This window comes from Sturnira hondurensis, unplaced genomic scaffold, assembly GCF_014824575.4.
Source record: "Sturnira hondurensis isolate 20B ecotype Veracruz unplaced genomic scaffold, ASM1482457v3 Scaffold0010128, whole genome shotgun sequence".
In the NCBI taxonomy this organism is placed as follows: Eukaryota; Metazoa; Chordata; class Mammalia; order Chiroptera; family Phyllostomidae; genus Sturnira; species Sturnira hondurensis.
In genome coordinates, this window is record NW_028082759.1 from 33,644,716 (window position 1) to 33,664,597 (window position 19,882).

The window sequence follows — 19,882 nt, forward strand, 5'->3', positions numbered from 1 at the left end:
TTTATGAAGCAAGTGAGTCAATTTAAAAATACAGTATCTACATGAAATATATTTTTAAAGGCCCACCCCAAAATATCTAAAATTAGCTCTGAACTCAAGTATTTATGACCATAAAATAACTGACCCAAAATGTAAATTTAAACCAGGAACATGGTACTATTTCCATAAGAACCCTAAAGGTATTCATTTGCTGAATATAGAATGTCATCTCTCTATACTTTCTACAGATCCTCTTCCATCTAAAAATCTAAGAAAGGCAAGCCTGTTTCCTTTACTCAGTCTTTTAAGTGTATATAGCCCATAAAGTATTCAGTGTCATTATCAGAATTAAAAGATGTATTTATCATAAACATACATATACAAAAACCTGTGTGTAAATGTGCAAAGACACACAGAGACAATATGATTCTCTGGGGAGTGTAAATGTTAAAGGAAACTATTATATTTTACTTTATACACACTTGAATTGTTTGAATTTTTTTAATCCTTACCTGAAGATACATTTATTGATTTCAGAGAGAGAGGAAGGGAGAGCACGAGGGAGAAGGAAAGAAATGGAGAAAGAAACAGAGAGAAACATCAACTGGCTGCCACCCATGAGCACTGACTTGAAATCAAACCCACAACCTAGGCATGTACCCTGATGGGGAATGGAGTCTACAACCCTTTGGTGTATGGGACGACGCTCCAACTAACCGAGCCACCCAGCAAGGGCAAATCCTTTAAATTTTAAAAAATAGTATCTTCATGGACAACAAGTGTGGTGATTATGGTGGGTGGGGAGGAAAGGGGCCAGGGTGTAAGAGGACTAAATGGTAATGGAAAAAAAATACAATGAAAAAAACTCAAGCCCTGGCTTGTGTAGCTCCGTGGGTTGAGTACCAGCCTGCAAACCAAAGGGTGGCTTGTTTGAGTCCCAGTCAGGGCACATACCTGGGTTGTGGGGCAGGTCCCCAGTAAAGGGGTGTGAGAGAAGCAACTAAACATTGATGTTTCTCTCCCTATCTGTCTCCTTCCCTTCCCCTCTCTCTAAAAATAAGTAAATAAATATTTTTTAAAAACTCAAGAAAATCTTGTAATTAAAAAATATGAAAGAAAATAAAAGTTATCAAAGTAGCTGAGTACAAGAGGAACAGAATCAATGTTTAACTTAATCCTCAAAGTATGATAGTATAAAATCACCATTTATAACATACACATTTAATCTTAAGATGCATCTATACACATTTTTAATCAACTTTATGACTGCTCCATTGGAAATATGCTGTCTATAAATCATTTAAAAGGACAATCAGATGGCATGTAAAGTATAATTATATGCATTAACTACTATCTGGATTTGAAACTGTCCTCCATTCAATATTTGAAGAAAAAAAGTCAAGATGCAATAATGATACTCAGACCCAGCGTCATTTAAAATGTAAGTGTTGGAACCCCAACTGTCAATCTGGAAAATCTTAAGGCAGTTATAACATCAAGAGGCACTATGAAATTACAAAATACTGAGCACTTTAAAAATGTATATTAGCCGTGGCCAAGCAGCTCAGTTGTTTGGAGCATCATCCAATGCACCCAAAGATTTCGATTTGATCCCTGAAATGGTACACGTATGGGAGGCACCCAATAGATGTTTTCTCTCTCACATCAATGTTTCTCTCTCTCTCTCTTTCCCCTTTCCTCTCTAAAATCAATAAAATCTATTTCAGGTGAGGAATTTAAAAATGCATTTTTAAAATTCATAGTTTTTTTTTTCAGGAAAATAAAAAGTACACAAAAATGAAATAAGTTGCTCAACTCCTAAAAGGTCACTAAACTTTGTAGTGAATGGGATAAATACCACAAATAGCCTAATTCCATTAAAGCAATTTCAAATGACAAATTCTGTTTTTCACAAACCCGTCTTTATCTCTTGAAAAAGAAAATTAACTAGAAACTTAGTAGAATACAATATTAAGAAAAAATAAGTTAGTCTAGTATTTGTGTTGCTGTACCATTTCTCGTATCTACCACAAAAGAAAATGCACAAAAACCTGGTCTACAAGAAAACTTAATAACATTTTGTAATACCAGAGTTAGTCAGTCCAATACTATATAAATAAGATTATAGTCTACAAAAATTGTTCAATAACCTCCAAGTGGACTGGATAAAGTGAATTAAAATGTGAAATATTTACAGGGAAAACATAATTTCATTTTAAAACTAGCATCATAAGATTCAAAGTGACTAATTCCATGAATTGTTTATACTGAGCAAAGACTCGTGTACTTACTTCAGGTTTGCTGATATAAATACATCATATAAATTCTATTTAATAAATATTCTACTTAAAAATAATGAAAGGAAAAGCACATGTCCCTGACTACCAAGCATCCAGCCTATTTAATGATATAAAAGTTATATAGTGAAAATGAAAAAGCACATGCCCCTGACTATCAAGCATCCAGCCTATTTAATGAAGATATAAAAACTATATAATGAAAATGAAAGCTATACAAGTATAGGAAGCCCTCAGTTGAAATCCTGCAGGTAAATTTATGGAAGTCAATGAGTGTCTCTCCATCTTTGTATCTCTAGTGCTCTCTAACTCATAGCAGACATTCACTCTGCTGAAATAATCTGCATTAATTCATTCAGCAAGCATTTTCATTCTATCTATTGAGTGTCAGGCCCTGTACTAGGTGATAGGGTTTCATAGGTGAATAAAACAGGCTATTGTCATTGCTTTTGTGGTGTTCATAATACAGTGGGTGAGGTACATAAGTAAATGAACAAATAAGACAATGAAAAACTGTAATAGATCTTATGACAGAAATGAAGAGTATACAAATGATAGAGGGTATTGGCTTAAGAATGGTTACCAAAGGTTTCTCAAACTCTTATTAGATAAGGTGACCAGGAGGAGAAAGCCTCTCTTAAAAAGCTGGTATTTAAGCCTAAACCTAAATGAGAAGGAGCCAGCTATTTGAACAGCATAAAGTTTAATAAGCTATTTTTTGAAGTAACATCAGTAGCTTATATCACATTTGATAATTCACAAAATAATTTCTCCACATTGAAACTTTCAATTTTCTGAATAACCCTTGTCATTTTCCAGCTCAGTCCAATCTAAACATCAATAGTTTTCCAGCACTCTTTACATAAGGTGTGTGTATATACCTGTTCCCAAGTTGACATTCTTACAAACACCACTTTTTACTAAAAGTATCTTTAAGTACAGTTATAAGAGAGTTAGAGGTAAAAAACTAGTATTTGTGGAGAAACTAATACAGGCGAGGCACTGTCTTAGTACTTTAAAGCAAAAAGTCTCTCAAGTGCTACCACTATAAAATATGCAAAACATTGTTTTTATGCTCAAATTTTGTGTATGGAGTGGAAGGAGAAGACAAATCTGTGATTTGTAAGGGCAGCAACATAAATGTTAGAAGTGAAGACAGAAGGGATCATAACAGGAAGACATTATCTTGGTGAACTCATTGCAATCCACAGTCTATTAATCAAATATTCACGTTCAGAAACCTCAAACAAAAATCAAAAAGTTACTAGTTATAAACCAGAATTATATTGTATTAATTTTGTTATTAAATATATGCTGACTGGACTTTTAGACTACTTATCATAACCTCTCCCATGCCACATAATCCTTACTTGCACTCTCAAATGTACATCAACATTTATATCAGGAAGCTAAATAAGTGACTGGAATCAATGCTTGATGAATATATAATCAGTAAAGGGATACAGATCTTTCAGCCAGGCCATGGTGGGAACTGACCAACCTATTCTTGCCGGTCAAGAGACTACCTTCCTGGTTAGTAGAATTTTCGTGAACCAGATGATGTATCTTTTTCCCCTTTGTACAGTAGTGTATAATTCTGCTTTTCAACTTTTTCAATGTTCAGTGCTGACCATACACTTCATTTCTGCTGGCAAAGCCTTTGTTTAGATATGTTAGTGTCATCTGTTTAATTCAATCAAAAACATTTCAAAATGCCTGTGATGGGCTGAGTAGTGTAATAGGTGCTGAGCATCCAAGGTTAGTTCTCATCCAAAGTTAGTTCTCATGTGAGCCATTTCCTCAAGAGTTCATCTTCTAATTAGCAAGACCTTCTCTTTCCTATTTTTGACCCAGGAAATTGCATGTTTTTTTAAGTGCCTCTGCATATATCTAATTTTATCCATTCTAATGTCAATTAATTTTCAGAGTTCTAGAAGGAATATACCATAAGGGGTATTTTGTAGAGGAGGCACTGGGGAGTTAAACAGTTTGCTCAAAATCACTAAGTTAGTAAGTAGTGGAGCAGAGATGGAAACTCTAGGTCTTTCAGACTCCTAAGATCACTCAATATTTCCTCTATTCCATGTAGTCTCTAACAAACTAAAAACTCTGAGATAGAAAATACATAAAGTGCCTACTATATTTCCTCACATAATCCCCCATTCATTGACTATGTCTGCAAAAATAAAATCAGCAATATCAAGTTACAAATTTTTACAGGGCTTTTAGAATTCCTATTAACTAGTAGGCCCCCTAATTTAACAAGTCAACAATAAGTAATCTTCATTTTGGAAGGTAAAGGCTCAATTCACTGATATTTAGTACTCTTGGAAAACTGAATAAAAACTCAGATCACTTTTCTAGTTGAAAGCTCTAATCTCAGTGAAAATAAAGCCCTTTTATATGTAATATATCTAAATTTTACTTTTAATTTAAGCCTCAATGTTATTATGTAAAACATATTAACAGTTATTTAAAAACATAAACTTAGCAAATAAAAAGTATAAAATACACCAATGGATCATATCTCAACTCATCTAAAGCTTTAAGTTACATATTCTGTTGATAATATATTTTCCTGTAAGTTATGCTGAATTACTGAAAAGAAATGCTTCTTAACCAATCCCAATAATATTTACCTATTTTTCATGTTTCTCATGAGTATAATAGTTCTTTACAATTGATGGCAAAGAGTCACTGAGTAAGGATATTACTTGAACAGAAATCCTAATGTACGAATAAGAAAAATATGACGAACTGGGTAAGGGAGAACAGGAAATGGGAGGAGAAAGAGTATTAGATGGGAGCACTGTAGGAGTAAAAACACCAGAAACTGCAATTCATCAAACAGGAAGTCCTGAAATCACATGACATGCATTTTTAAAATGAAATTTAAAAATAAATAAAAAAGGGAAAGAAAGGTGGGCCCACTCAACAGAGCCAAGAGAGGGGGGACTGAAAAAAGCTTTAAACAGATACATTACAAACCTGTTTAAATGAATACATTATTTGGGTGAACACACAATATCACAAAAGAGATGATGTATTATAGAATTGTTTACCTGAAACCTATATAATTTTATTAACCAATGTGACCCCAATAAATTCAATAAATTTTTTTAGAAAAATTATATATAAATAATCTTGTGATAGTTAAGGGACTACTTTCACTTTCTCACTTATCTTTTCTTAATATTTACTCAGTAGAGAATCACACTTCTAGCCACTGTCAAAAAGCTAAAGAAAATAATTTTCTCCTAAAATAGCTTTTATGATAACCAGTTTTTTCACAAAAACAGAAAAGTATACTACATTCACAGTTAGGTTAAGATATATCATTGATCTTACCCATTAATGTTGCTAAAAGACACAAGGAGTACATTTCTTTGTCAGCTTGCTCCTGAAGTTCCTTAGATGACAGTTTACTAGTAGCAGCAATCTCTTCTTGTTTCACAGCATGGGCTGAGTGTGCTGCAGCAGACTGACCACCTTCTGCTTTACTTTTTAGAATCTCTATTGTAATTCTGTCACCATGCTGTAAAGGCACTGGCTCCTTTTCCATTCCTGCCTGGGGTGGCATTAACTCTTTAGGCGGAAAGCCATATCGAATACACTGTAAATATGGAGGAATGTTGAATTCTCTGGATATACTTTCCTGAAGTTCAAAAAATGTTGTTGAAGACTTAAGTGTAACCATGGACTGTCGTCCATCATTAGTTGTTATTCGGATCTTCTTCTCTTTAGAAGTTGTTGGTGAATAGAGAGACTTGGTTGGGGTAGCAGGTGCAGAGGATGGACCATCACGAATGGCACTGGGAGAAACAGTCCTGGGCTGGCCTTTTTGTTCTTGTTTTAACTTCTCTGTTTTCCGTTTCTGCATTACAGAAGCTTGTTCTGTAATATTCTGTTGAATAATTCTTTCAGTTTTACTCATGTTTAACTCTTCCTTGTGCAAAGTTTTTGTTTTCTGTCCAGTGAGAATAATTTTAGTTGGGAGCTGAGACTCTGACTCTTGTCCTTGTACATCTCCAACTCTCTGTGCATGAGCACCATCTATGTTTACAGGAGTATAATCATCAGGATTCTTTTTGGCAGTCTGATGCAATATAGTGTGGACAACTTTCTGAACCAGGATTTCACTCCCAAATTCACCAGGAAAGTGCTTGGTAACAAGTTTCATTGCAACATCGTAAACATTACTATTCAAAGATGAATCACTTTCATACTGGAACCAATAAACTGTTTCTCTGACCACTCTGCCACCCCATTCCAAAGTAATAGGAAAAGCTTCTGGTAGATTGTCATACTCCTTACCATCCCAAAAATGTTTGAATCCACAACCACATTTGCCACCAGTGGACCTGGAATTAGTTCTGTCCCCATCCAAATACACAACAGACCCATCTCCTCTGACCCGTCGCACAGATGTGCCATGGCACCAATTACAAGCTGTTAGGTTACTCAATCCGTAGTCTGGAACCAGAACATCTTTCACTGAATCATATGAGCAAACCAAATTGTTCAAGGGAAAGCTGTAATTTTTGTCAGACCTCAGCTGTCCATGAGTACTTTTTGCCAGGTTATACAGTTTCCCTCCCGGAGCCAACCACTCTGGAGGAACGTGAAGTTCAGAAAGGGCACCACACAGCAAACATTTGTGAAGACGATTATCCATAACTGCTTTTTTAGCAGCTGCTGTGACTTCTTCAGGCTGAACTCCTATCACCCCAGTCCTCCTGTAGAAATACTGATGGACATCAGCAACCAAACTAGGGTGGATACCGTGTTTGTCCATAAAGACTTCTTCCATAGCAGCAACAAGCCTAAGCAAGTATTTATCCTGCAGACTTCTGTCTCCTCCAATAACACAACCACCATCCTCCTCAAGTTTGATGTACTTTTTAATAAGGTCCTGAGGCACTCCCCATGCTTTAGGAAGCAAATTCATAGGCAGTTTGGGCAAAGCAGCCCCCTTTATGCCTACCAAGGGGATATAATGGTTTCTACCAGAGCTACTCCATGCAATACAGATTGGTTTGTTCAAATGACCATCCTTCCCAGTGCACTTCTCTGCAGGGATGAGCCCAGGCAGAAAGGTAGCTGAATAATCACCAGAGCTTCTCATGCCACTGAGAGAATCTAACAGAATAATAGGGCGATGTAACACATTGGCAAGGCCAAATATGTGGATGTTCCTCAAACCCAAGGGAACACCCTCCGGCGGTACAAACATAGGGTCACACTCATTGATAATGTCTTCCCACTCAGCAGCATCAATGAAGTCATGGAACAGGGCTTGATATCTTGCCAGGTGCTGCTGAAAGTGCTGTTTCAGATTCTCTCTTAAGGCATGCCAGAAGAGCTCCCGGCCTACTAGAGCCCGGGACACAGCATGCACCAGGCAATGTCCATCCCCGTCCACATGCACTGGAATGAGGCATTCCTGACTTTTATTGGCCCGCTTGATGTCCTCAAGAGTGTCATGCAAATATAGGAGGCTTCCGGAGCGGTCCTTGCCATAGCCCACGGTGTTAACATGCTCTGGTTCGATGAGGAAGGCGCGGTCACCCAGTAAAGCGCAATCGAACACTTCGCCCTGGTTCATGTCCCGAAGAAGCTTAGCCCGGCCCGTCTGTTTGTCCATTCCATAGCGAGCTAATATGGGCGACAACAATTTGCAGTGGTAGTTGGAAAGGCCCATCACCTTTACCAGTTCCGTGGTCTTCTTGGGTGCTCCTGTAACCCCCAACAGCGCGTTCCGCAGCAGGTTGTGTAGCACTACGTCCGGGTCGGTCACCTCCTCCACCCCCAGCAGCTGTTGTTGCTCGTGCCGCTGTCCGCACTCGGTACACTCGATGCTGACGGAACCGGAGGCCGGGAAGAACAGACGCGCCTGGCACTTCGGATCTGGGCAGCTCCCGGAGAGGATTCTCCGGTCTCTCCGCTTCGAGAGCACCCCCGGAGCAGCAGCCGCCGCCACCGTCAGGGACGATGGAGTCTGCGGAGCCTCAGGCGGAGGAGGTGGCGGCGGCAGCGGAGGCGGCGGCGGCGGCTGAGACATAGCGCTCGGGTCTTGTGTCTCGCTCCGCGTCCCAAGCGACCCTCAATGGCTCATAGCCCAGACCTCCACCGGCTCAACTCGGTCTAGCCCAGGCCCAGGGCGACTCACTTTCCTTTCCCTACCAGCTCCTCCTCCTCTTAAGCGAAGGCGGAAGCACCGACGTTGTTTCTCTTCTTACTTCTCCACTGCCGTAGCCGTTGCCCCGAACGTAACGGCCACCACCCTACCCCGCACTCACACTCACTCACTCTCGCTCTCTAGCTCAAGACACACACAGACATACACGCCCTCACTGAGAGTGCGCAGGCGCAGCTTCCGCTCTTTCCTCTGGGAATTAGAGTCTTCGAGCCTCTTTTTTGGCCTTCAAATTCTAGGATTTTAAGTCCTGCAAGAACTACAAGTACCGTGAGGTCTGGAGGTTCAGCGTCCGCGGAGTGGAGGAAGAGGAAGACGATAGGAAAAGGGTCGGAGAGGAAAATAGTCACTCCCGTGGCCTGCCGGGAATTGTAGTTTAATCTGGATCTGCTTTACCTCTTTCCCCACTTTGGGGGCCAAGCAAAAGAATGTGAAAGACCACCTCTCCTAGGATGCACTGCGGTGCGTTCAGCTTCACTTCCTCTTTAGGCGGAGGGAAGGATACGAGGAAGCTTGTTTGGTAAAAGCCGAGTTAAAGGGGATGGTGATCGGAAATAGAGGTCTGGACTTCATGACTTCTCTAGAAGGAGGGGAGGGAAATGAAAGGCTCCCGGTGAAGAAGGTACGGTAAATAAATGTCCAGTGATATGGCGGGCTGGGAAGTTGACAGAAATGGTCTTTCTTAGGCTAGCGGTCATAATAGAAAAAAGGAAAAATGAGTGATTTGATTCTCGGAGCCCCCCGCCGCCCCACGTGCCGCCACACTTGAATTCTCATTCTTCCCGCTATTTCAAAGCACTGAGGCACCCGAGCTCCATTTTCTGCCTTTTTTCTCTACTTCGGGTCCTTAACGCGCCATTTGTTTCCTCCTTGCCGGTACGTCTCTGCAGTTTACAGTACTACAAATAATACCTCCTTTCCTCGCATAACAGCCATCGTTAAGTTCTTAATACACGTCTGTCATAGCGTTTCCATACACGGTATCATTTTGCTCTATATAATAACCTTGTTAGGAAATATGTTCAGAAAGGAAATGACTTGCCCAAGTTCACAGTAAGTAATTGGGTAGGTACAAACCTAGATGTGTACCCATTTTACAGACAAGGACATAGGCAGGAAAGGTTAAGCCAGTAGTAATAAAGTAATAGCTAATTTCTGGTTACTATTTTAAGTTGTTGATAAAGAACATCTAGCCTAAGAAAAAGTCTCATAAGAGTTTGAGCCAAATTGACGCAGTTGCTAGGAAGCAAAATCTCAACGAATTGAAAAATGTTCCAGGGAACGGTAGTATTGCAGCTCATCTTAACATTAAAATCAAAAGAGGAGATGTAAGGAAGGTTATATGCAGTTCCTTGGTGGTAGATTAGCAAGGTGGGAAAATCTCTGAGATTGGATAAGAAGCAAAAAATAAGAAGAGACGCACCATCTCTTAGGAATTTTTACATTCTGACCACCCTCTCTAGTTACTTTGGTCTCTGGTTTTGTAAGACCTGCCACGTAGGCCTCCCTTGAGCTTGTCAGGTTTAGTATGTGGCCTCTTTCCATCCACATAATGTGCTTAATATGTTAGCATATATCATGTGATCCTCACACCAGTCCTGCGATACCTTTATTAGGTATATAGTTGACTCCATTTACGGAAAAAAGACTAGAAAGAATTAAGTGACTTGTCCCAGGTCAAATCACCAATGTATCTCAGACAGAAAGAGTGCTTTTTACAGTACTTCCTTTACAAAAGTAAAAAAGAGCTGTTAAGGTTAGACCTTTTGTTATGCCTCAGGTTCTCCTTTTAGTGACTTGAGGGGTTATAAGAACACCCATAAGAAGGTGAAAGCTTTATTTTATTTCTTGTGTGCTAGGAAACTACCTTTTCAGGTAAAACACACTCATATGTTAATTAAAAGCTAGTATTATTTAAATTATTGTACAGTCAGTCCCTTTCACTTATTCTGAAAATTGTTGCTTTCAAAACCTTATGTACCACCCATGGAAAGACCTAAAGGGGGCAGGGAATGCGGGTGGGAGGCAGTGTGCTGGGCAGAGGGAAATAAAGGGGGGAAATGGGACAATTATAATAGCATAATCAACAAAATATATTTTTAAAAATACCGTAGATAATTGAACTTCCTGAAATTTCTGAAACACCTGGCACAAAATAGATAACATCATTGCAGTCCATGAGGTCTTTTGTGTCTTCTGTAGCTACCAAGGGAACTGTTTACCTGGTTATGTTTTTTGTAGAATTTGATGCTTGAAAGGAACCATCTGTAAGACAGACACTCCTAGAGGGTCTTAGTACTGACTTTTGCCTAATTATTGTAATTTTCTTCAAAAGAATCATGTTTGGAGGAGAAATCCTTCAAAGGTAAATTATTTTCTTGCCTACTCCTACTTTACCCATGCAAAAATGGTGTTACCTTTAAACAAGATAGATAATGGTACTTACCTTGAAGGGGATAATTTATGCAGGAAAAGTTGTTTATATGTGTAACATTCTTCCCAAACTAAATTTAATATTTAAGCCCATTTGTTACTGTAGTTCTAGTTTTATGAATTATACTTTTGCAATAAAAAATAAGAATACCCTTGGATAAAGCATAGTTAATGAGGGACAAGAGAGGAGGTAAGTTTTCAAGCAATTCTGGAATTAAATTACATTATTTAACCTGACAGTAAGAATGGACAATGATATTAACCATGCTAAATTCAATTTGCAAATTCTTACAGGCATTTAGAAGGCATATATGCCTATATAGTAAGAAAAATAAATTTTGTTAGGGCAAAATATGACATACTGTTTCTTAGAAGGCCATAGGAGTGCTGAGAGCTTCTAATCTACTTATAATCTACCTACATGAGGTAAACGTGCTTCATTCTTCTTCCTCCAAAATTCCATGATCTTAATTGCCTGGTAACTTTCATAAGGTCTTTGTGGGTTACATAATAGTCCTTTTTCTTGTCTCAGTATTCCAGATGAGAAAAATGAGCTGGGCACCTAATGTCAGCTGCTCTGATACATAACTTTTCTACTGCCATTACCCTAGCATCACTTGCATCTGAATTGCAAAAATTTAGTTAAAACTGAAATTCACATTTTTTTTCCAGAATTTCTAGTATGGTGCTTCTCAACTTCCTAGATGGCTTTTAACAAACCTGGTAAGTGTAAAGTCAAGGGCATCTATTTAAAATAAAAACAAAAGCTATCTGCTTCACAACAGAAAAAAAATCATCATTGTTTTTTCTCTTTCATATTGGAGATTGTTTAAAGTCAGATAGTCTTTCTCCTACAGAAATATACATCTGTATTAAGAATTAATTGTGTTACTCCAGATCTCTACCCCCTGCCAATCAGATGTCTGGTTACAAGCTCTTGTTGAAACTTAGAGTGGAGGGACTTAATTACTGCAGTAGATGTTATAGGAACTTAAGGGGAAGCAAAAGGCCATCTGTATCCTAAAGGAGCTCACAGTCTAATAGAAGAAATAACCTGATCTAAGCTGTTCATAAATGCAAGTAGAATAAAGCATGTAATCAATTAAAACAATACAGGAAAATAAATATCAGAAATTCTACATAAAATGTATTGAGGGCTTTTATAAGTATATTTTTTTTTAGTTTTTTTTTTTAAATTTAATCTATAGAGGGGAAGGGCAGGAGAGAGGGAGAGAAATATCAATGTATGGTTGCCTCTTGTTCATCCCCTCCTGGGACGTGGCCTGCAACCCAGGCATGTGCCCTGATGAGATCTTCTGGTTTGCTGGCCGGAGCTCAATCCACTGAGCTATACCAGCCAGGGCTAAAAGTATATTATCTTAATCTTTAAAACAATCCTGTGAGATAGCATTGTCTTTATGCAGGTGAGAAGATGTAACACTGAAAGGTTAACTTTATTGTCATTACTACCAGCCAGCAAGCAAGAAGCAGAACTTGGCTTCAAATCAAGATTTTCTTCCATGTTCAACTCTCACTCTTTCCACTACCTCACAGCTGCTTAGTGATTTGAGACAGAATTAGCCAAAAAAGTGAGTGCAAACTGTTGGCCAATGTCTAAATTTGGCTTACATGCATTTTTGTTTGGCCAGCGGCAATTTAACTTTTTTTTTTTAAATCTGAACATCTTTGGGCAGTGGTCAGCACTTTACTCTTTAAGGTTGTACACTAGGCCCCCTTGACACAAATTACTTGCCTGACTCCAAAAAGCATTTGTGCTTTTTATATCAGGCAGTAACTAGGGACAGAGAAAAGCTATTCTCTAAAGTATTGGTATCATGGAGAAGTTGTATGCAAGGGTTGGAAAGAGGACTTTATAAACAAGATTATAGAGAGTACTTGAAGAAGAAAGATTGGCAGTATTTGTCATTACATAAAGATGAGAGAGGTCAAGTATTATACAAAGCTAGAAGTTATGACTTAGCATGGCAGTTCTCAAACTTTAGTGAGCATCAAAATCAAATGTAAAGCCAAAACCAATTGCTGGGTTCCACCCCAGATTGAGTGCTTCTGGAGTGACGCCTGAGAATTTGTTTTTCTAGCAAGTTCTCTGGTACTGCTGGTGTTGGTCCAAGTTACACTTTGAAAATCACTGCTCATCAAACCATAGGGCACTTCAGGGAGAAGGGCTTAAGCCAAGGTTTTCCTTCTGTGTTTCTGTTGTTTTAAGTACAAAAGGAATTGCTTAATGTAGAATGCTTAGCAAATTAAATTAGTTATCAATTAGAGGTTATAGTTTTTAATTTTTTATGGATTTTTTAAGTTTTTTTTCTAAAAAAGTGTAGTTTAAAAAAACCCCAAAGTTATATCATAATCATCACAGCTATTGACACTTAATTGGGCATCTATTATGTACCAGGGTCTTCACATATATCTACTTAATCCATATAATATTCCTATGTGCCTGGTAATATTATCATCCTTATTTTACCGATGATGAAACTGATGCACAGTGGGGTTAAGTGACTTGCTCAGTGTTTCGCTGCTGGTAAGTAGCATAATTAGTATTAAAATCCAGGCAATCTGGCCCCAGAGCCTGTATGCTTAACTATTATGCTATACTGATTCTTAGGCTATACTATAATGTATACTGGTTTTAATCTATATTGTTTAATCACATCACGAACAATCTTGATAATTTAAATATTTTTATCCAGCATTTGTAAGCCTACTTTTTTCTTTCTTTCACAGGCATTCCTTATTTTATTGCATTTGGTTTTATTATCTTTCCCAGATACTGCATTTTTTACAAATCGAAGGTTTGTGGCAACCCTGCATCAGAGTGAATTTCTGGCTCCATTTTCTAACAGCATTTGCTCACTTTGTGTCTCTGTGTCCCTTCCTGGTGAAGATGCTGTGCAGATTGTTGAAGTGACAACAAAGGATTTATAATATTGCATAACTTTGTTGGTAAAGCAGCAGCATTATTTGAAAGGAATGACTCCAGTTTCGAAAGAAGTTTTCCTGTGGGTAAAATGCTACCAAACAGCAATGCATGCTACAGAGAAATCATCTATGAAAGAAGGGGTCAGTGCAGCATATTTCACTGTTGTAAGAAATTTCCTCAGCCACTCCAACGTTCAACATTGATCAGTCAGCAGCCATCAACATTAAGGCAAGACCCTCCACCAGCAAAAAGAATCTAACTCACTGAAGGCTCAGATAATGCTTAGCATTTTTGAGCAATAAAGTATTTTTAAATTAAGGTATGTATGTTTTTAGATCTAATACCACTTCATACTTATAAATAACAGTATATTATAAACATAACTTATATGCACTGGGAGACCAAACAATTCATGTGACTTGCTTTATTGAAATACTTGCTTTATTGTAATGGTTTGGAAGTAGATCCACAGTATCTCCCAGGTATGTCTGTAATATATTTCAAACATTCAAAGTATACAACAAAATAATATTTGAAATATTCATGCCCCCACTACTTGGTTTAACAACTGTTAATACTTTAGCATGTTGGCTTGAGAACTCCCCTTCCAAAAAAAAACAAAAACAGATTTAGTAAGACTATAATTTTGAGGTTTAATTTTACTTAAAATTGTGCCTTAAAGGAAATAAATAAGGAAAATGATCATTTCTCTAAAAAAAAATTGGATATTCATTAAACTGAATAATGGAGGAAGAATTTCCATGTACTGAACAACTCCATAATTACCATTGCCATTCTAATGCTATGTCAGTGAACACTCCTCCTCCTCCCACACCCATGACCTTAATTAATTACTTAGTGATAAATGTAATAAACACAGTAACATAAAGCTAGGTAATGTGACTTTGTATGGCCTACTTAGTTTTGATGCTGCTTGGCCCACCTCTATGTAATAAAGGTCAAATTCCACCAGGGTAGCATGTCAGCATTGCCCAATAGAACTGTCTGCCGTGATTTAAGATCCTATACATGTCCTGTCCAATATGGCAGCCACTAGCCACATGTGGCTATTAGGCATTTGAAATGTGGCTGGTGCAACTAAGAAACTGAACCATATATTTTATTTAAATTTAAGTAGCCACCTGTGGCTAAAGGCTACCATATTAGACAGTGCAGATTGGAGTCCTCAAAGTCCACATTATTAAAATTAATGATGTGAGTCCTGGCTCTGGTAGGGCATTAGTGGATGGGGACTGACTGCAAAAGGGAACAGGGGAACTTATGGGGATGGTGGAAATTTTCTTTATCTTGATTATAATGATGGTGACATGGATATATATGTTTCCTAAAACTCATCCTGCACTCTTAAAGTGGGTGTGTTTGATGTAGGTAAATTATATGTAAATAAAGGTGATTTTACAAAGTAAAAGAAAAAAAAGTTGAGTTTTAGAGACAGTAATTTCACCTCATGTATAGCTAAAGCATGCCTTCTGCCATTCCATTTTTTTTCTTATAATCACCAAAATCATGACTACGTTACCATTCCTGTGTGACCTGGTGCCGACTACTTTTCTGACATTATTTTCTGACTATCCTTCAGCCACACCGGCCACCTGGTTGATCCTCAAACAGTCCAAGTACATTCTTGTTTCAAGGCATTTGAACTTGCTCTCCTGCTACTTGGAAAACTCTTCTCCAAATATTCATTTTGGTGTCTGCTCAAATGTCAGACAGTGGTGCCATTCCTGCCAGCCTTTCTAAAACAGTACCTCTATCCTTTCAACTCTCTCTATTCCCTAATCCTGCTCACTTTCTTTGTAGCACTAATTACTATCTCGAATTACATGACTACTTGTCTATTGTCCTCCTTCCCCATTAGACTGTAAGGCTGTTCATCAGGGCAGGGAGTTTGCGGATTGTTGGGTTCCCAGTGCCAGACACACAGTAGCCTCAATAAATGTTGTTAAATGAATGAATGACTATCATCCACGGCAGTGTTTGTCAGCCTGAGTTCATAGAAAATCCACAAATTCCCAGCAAGATTAAAATTTGTGATGTTATTTTGATACTAATTTAAAACTGATATTATTTATGATTTTCCAGATGAACACCTTAAAACATGAAGTTTTGAGTGCATGAATTTACATTGAGTTTAGGATTTTGCTTGTATCAAATGAAAGCTAACGGACATCATGACACAATGCATGGACAAAGATTTCACTGTAATTTTGGTAGAGTGTTGAGTCATCACATGTCACAAAGTAGCCAAATTCAAAAGAACCAGGACTTCAGTGCCACATTCCAGTTAGAAACAGAAATTGCACAATATTCACATGTATACATATGCTTATACTCACAACAACTTAGTAGCTGTAAGAGAACTACTAATACTCAGTAATTATTTTTTTAGTTCTCAGCAATAATTAGAGTAGGTACTATATAATTAAGATTTCAAGTACTCAAAAATACCCTTTTAAAAAATATTTTACTTGTGCCCTGGCTGGCGTAGCTCAGTGGATTGAGCGCAGGCCTGCGAACCACACAATCGTGGTTCGATTCCCACTCAGGGCACATGCCTGGGTTGCAGGCCAGTTCCCGGCAGGGGACTCACAAGAAGCAACCATACATTGATACTTCTCTCCTTCCCTTCCCCTCTAAAGATAAATAAATAAAATCTTTAAAAAATATATTTTACTTATTTTGTAAAAAGGTTTTATTTAAGTTTAGAGAGAAGAGATGGGAGGGAGAAAAAGGGAGAGAAACATTGATGTGTGGGAGAAGTACTGATCGGTTGCCTCTCGCACATGCCCCAACCAGGGCCTGAGCCCAGCCCACAACCTACACATGTCCAGCAACGTTGCTTCTTTGAACAGCAACATCCAACCCAGTCATGCCAGTTAGGGCTATTTATTTATTTTTAGAGAGTAGAGAGGAGGGAGAAAGAAAGGTAGAGAAACATCAATCAGTTTCCTACTATGGGCCTCCCTACCAAACCCAGACCTTTCTGGGTTGAACCTATGACTTTGACTTTACAGGATGACACCCAACCAACTGAACCACATAGGGCAAGGTAATACTAATCCTATCTCATGGTGAATAATACTACTTTCCAGAGTTATCAAGTGATAATTAAAATCAGTATTCTGGGATTTTACAGCACCAGAATTTTTACTAAAATACAAGACCTGATTATCAAAAACTAGTAAGTAGCAAAAAAAACCTGGAAGTTATACAGTGTATTCAAACAGGTTATCATTTGCATTGACATTATTAAACATACAGAGACACATTTAATATAAATCAGAAGTTAGCCCTGGCTGGCATAGCTCAGTGGATTGAGCGCGGGCCTGCGAACCAGACAATCGCGGTTCGATTCTCAGTCAGGGCACATGCCTGGGTTGCAGGCCAGTTCCTTGCAGGCTAACTACCAGCAGGGGATGCACAAAAGGCAACCATACATTGATGTTTCTCTCCCTCTCTCCTTCCCCTCTAAAGATACATAAATAAATAAAATCTTTAAAAAAAATAATCAAAAGACTAGTATTTAAAAAAAAATCAGAAGTTAAATCTTACTGCTCACAAACCTAACATTTTACAATTCAAATTAACATTAATTTTAAATGGCTGGACCAAGTAACCACTATCTTTGGAGGAAGAGAATGCTCATTACTGCAATTTTATTACCTTTGCCTCTTCTTTTTCTTTTCCCTTAATTTAGAACCCAAAGGTTACTTTTGGGGTGAAAGAAATAAAGTTCAAGAATTCACCAAAAGTTGTTTCTTTACAAGTTTGATTCTGTAGAGTGGCCTAATCTCTCTATCTGAACGTTCTAGCTCTATCTCAAAAAGAGTCTAATTCAGTTCCTTTCATGAGTATGACATAAAAAGTCAGAACAAGTTGTACCTAGCACATTTTCCATATGTATCGTTTCTTACGACATATTTTAATAGGTGAAAGCAGAGCATACATTTTTAGCCCTGTCGATCATTTATGTATACCTTTCATAGTATTGCAAGATATAAGTGCATCATGATGACATACAAAAATTTAAATCCAAGGCAATCTGCAAGGAGGGGTTTTTATTTAAGTGGGTAGCAATATATTACCGTAGGAAATGAAGTGTGTGTGCTAAATGAAAGCATCGGTACGAGGTGTCAGCACATCACATCAGAAAGGGCCTGAAGTTGAGCATTGGTAAAAATAGCAATAAATGGGCAGTACACCTTCACAAGGACTCCTCTCACTGGCCATTTTCCCACTCAAATACTAATTATATATACCCTGGAAATTGCAAAGGTGTGCTCCATGAATTCTATGGATATTAATAGGTATCATGTTGAGAGATGGGTCCAATAGTCAGGTAAGTTTAGGAAGTGACAAATAAACTGAATTTAGACCTACAAACCTTTTTCTGCTGATAACATTGTGGCTCTTTCCAAAGAGCAATAATGGCTTCAGAAAGTCTGACAGTCTTAGTGTCAGGAGTCTGCTCACAGCATAAGATACTGGGATATGTCCTTCAGTTACATTTGTTTGTTTGTCTGTCATACTGTTTTATTTAGATTGTATATTGGGATGATCTGGGGAAGCTGATAGACATAATGAGGGTGTTTAGTGCCTTAAGCTATCCCTGGTACTATTATTGATGTGTAGCTCTTCTACACTTTGGCTACAGAAACATTTTGAATCTGTGTTAGAGGCACACATTTTAAGAAAAACCAACTCAGACAAATAGTATCTATCATCATGGTCTCTAGTTTATCAGTGTGCTTAAAAAGGAATTAATGCTTGCCCATACTACTTGGTAGTTTATGGAGGTAGTTCCCATTTAATGTTTTAATCCAGCTGTTATATATTTTTGTATATGATGTGAGGAAGAGATTTAACTATTTATATTGCAAAATACCAGTTGTCCCAGAACCTTGCTTTAAATGTAGTTTTGGTTTTGTTTCCAGGCTCAGAACCTTTCAGATCAACTTACCAGTAAATTCAGTGCGTGAAACAGATAAACGCAGTTGAAATGGGACAAGATAAGAGTTACTTCAACCTGCCGGCATCCCCTGCCCTCGTCCCTGCTCTCTGCACAGAGAAGCTCCGGGGGGTACTTTGGAAGCCATTGGGGAAAAATCATTCTCTCATAAATAACTTGAAATGCCACATCTGTAATATGCTACATTAAAATGGTTTCTTATTCCAATTATTTTTCTGTTTTCTTCCAATCTCATATTTTAATTTATGGAACCAAAGAACTTTATAATATAAAGAAATTGAAACATAAGTAAAATAACAACATGAGGTCTTTTGGGGCCCATAAAATTAGCGTATTCCTTTATAATAATATCTATTATTGGCAAGAGTTGACTAAATACTTTCAATATGGGGAAGATTAAGTTGGTAAAACTAGGTATTGTTCAATAATTTGATAATATGTATCACTAGTTTATAATGTTGATATTTTTAGTCCACCAAAACAGCTAGGATTTAACCCTAAAGAAATAACCAAAAATGTATGGGAATATTTTGTATATTTATAGTATTGAAAATGAACCAGATGTTTAACAGTGTAGGACTGATCCAATGAATCCTACACAGCCACAAGACAGTATACATTTCAGTGTCCACATCAGTACTTTCAGTGAGGTAAAAAAAATACACCATACTAAGCACCTTAATTATATTGTCTTATTTTAAGCCTAACAATATCTATCATACATAGATGATATGATTATTATTCCCATTTATAGATGAGAACACATAGAAGTTAAGTTCAAATGGCTAATAAGTAGCATTGCTATAATTCAGTGTCTGCTCTTAGTCCTTGTTCTTAATCTCTGTCCTAGTGGTATAGGAAAGTTTATTTTTACTAAGTTACTGTTTTAATACCATTTAACTGACATTAAATAAACAAAAATCCTGTATGCAATCACTGCTGCTTTTCCAAAGTTACAGATGCTTCATAATTCCCTCCCCCTGCAAATGAATCTACCTTTATGCATTTTAAAAATTTATTTTGGAAGTATTAAATCCTTGCTC

General features: G+C 37.7%; 1 protein-coding gene and 2 long non-coding RNA genes across 7 annotated transcripts in view; 1 reads left to right on the plus strand and 2 right to left on the minus strand.

Moving 5' to 3' along the window:
* The window catches only part of VCPIP1 (valosin containing protein interacting protein 1), a 28,101-nt gene extending 19,764 nt beyond the window's left edge, over positions 1–8,337 (minus strand). Inside the window, exon 1 of the mRNA XM_037058660.1 lies at positions 5,625–8,337. Within this exon, the coding sequence (XP_036914555.1) occupies positions 5,625–8,337 (2,713 nt within the window). The remainder of the gene's footprint in view (positions 1–5,624) is intronic.
* A 535-nt stretch (positions 8,338–8,872) lies between these two features.
* Positions 8,873–19,049, plus strand: LOC118995525 (uncharacterized). Of its 5 annotated transcripts, none has more exons than XR_005068291.1 (5): positions 8,873–8,934; positions 11,578–11,628; positions 12,379–12,494; positions 13,654–14,168; positions 18,805–19,049. It is a non-coding gene; the product is annotated as an uncharacterized LOC118995525 (long non-coding RNA). The 5 variants fall into 5 exon arrangements; XR_005068289.1 differs by lacking the exon at positions 8,873–8,934 and adding an exon at positions 8,943–9,094 and having other exon boundaries at positions 11,438–11,628; XR_005068288.1 differs by lacking the exon at positions 8,873–8,934 and adding an exon at positions 8,943–9,094.
* On the minus strand, positions 11,576–13,445 carry LOC118995526 (uncharacterized). Its single transcript, XR_005068293.1, has 2 exons — positions 13,394–13,445; positions 11,576–11,625 (listed from the first exon to the last, which is right to left on the minus strand). It is a non-coding gene; the product is annotated as an uncharacterized LOC118995526 (long non-coding RNA).
* Positions 19,050–19,882: the final 833 nt, after the last annotated feature.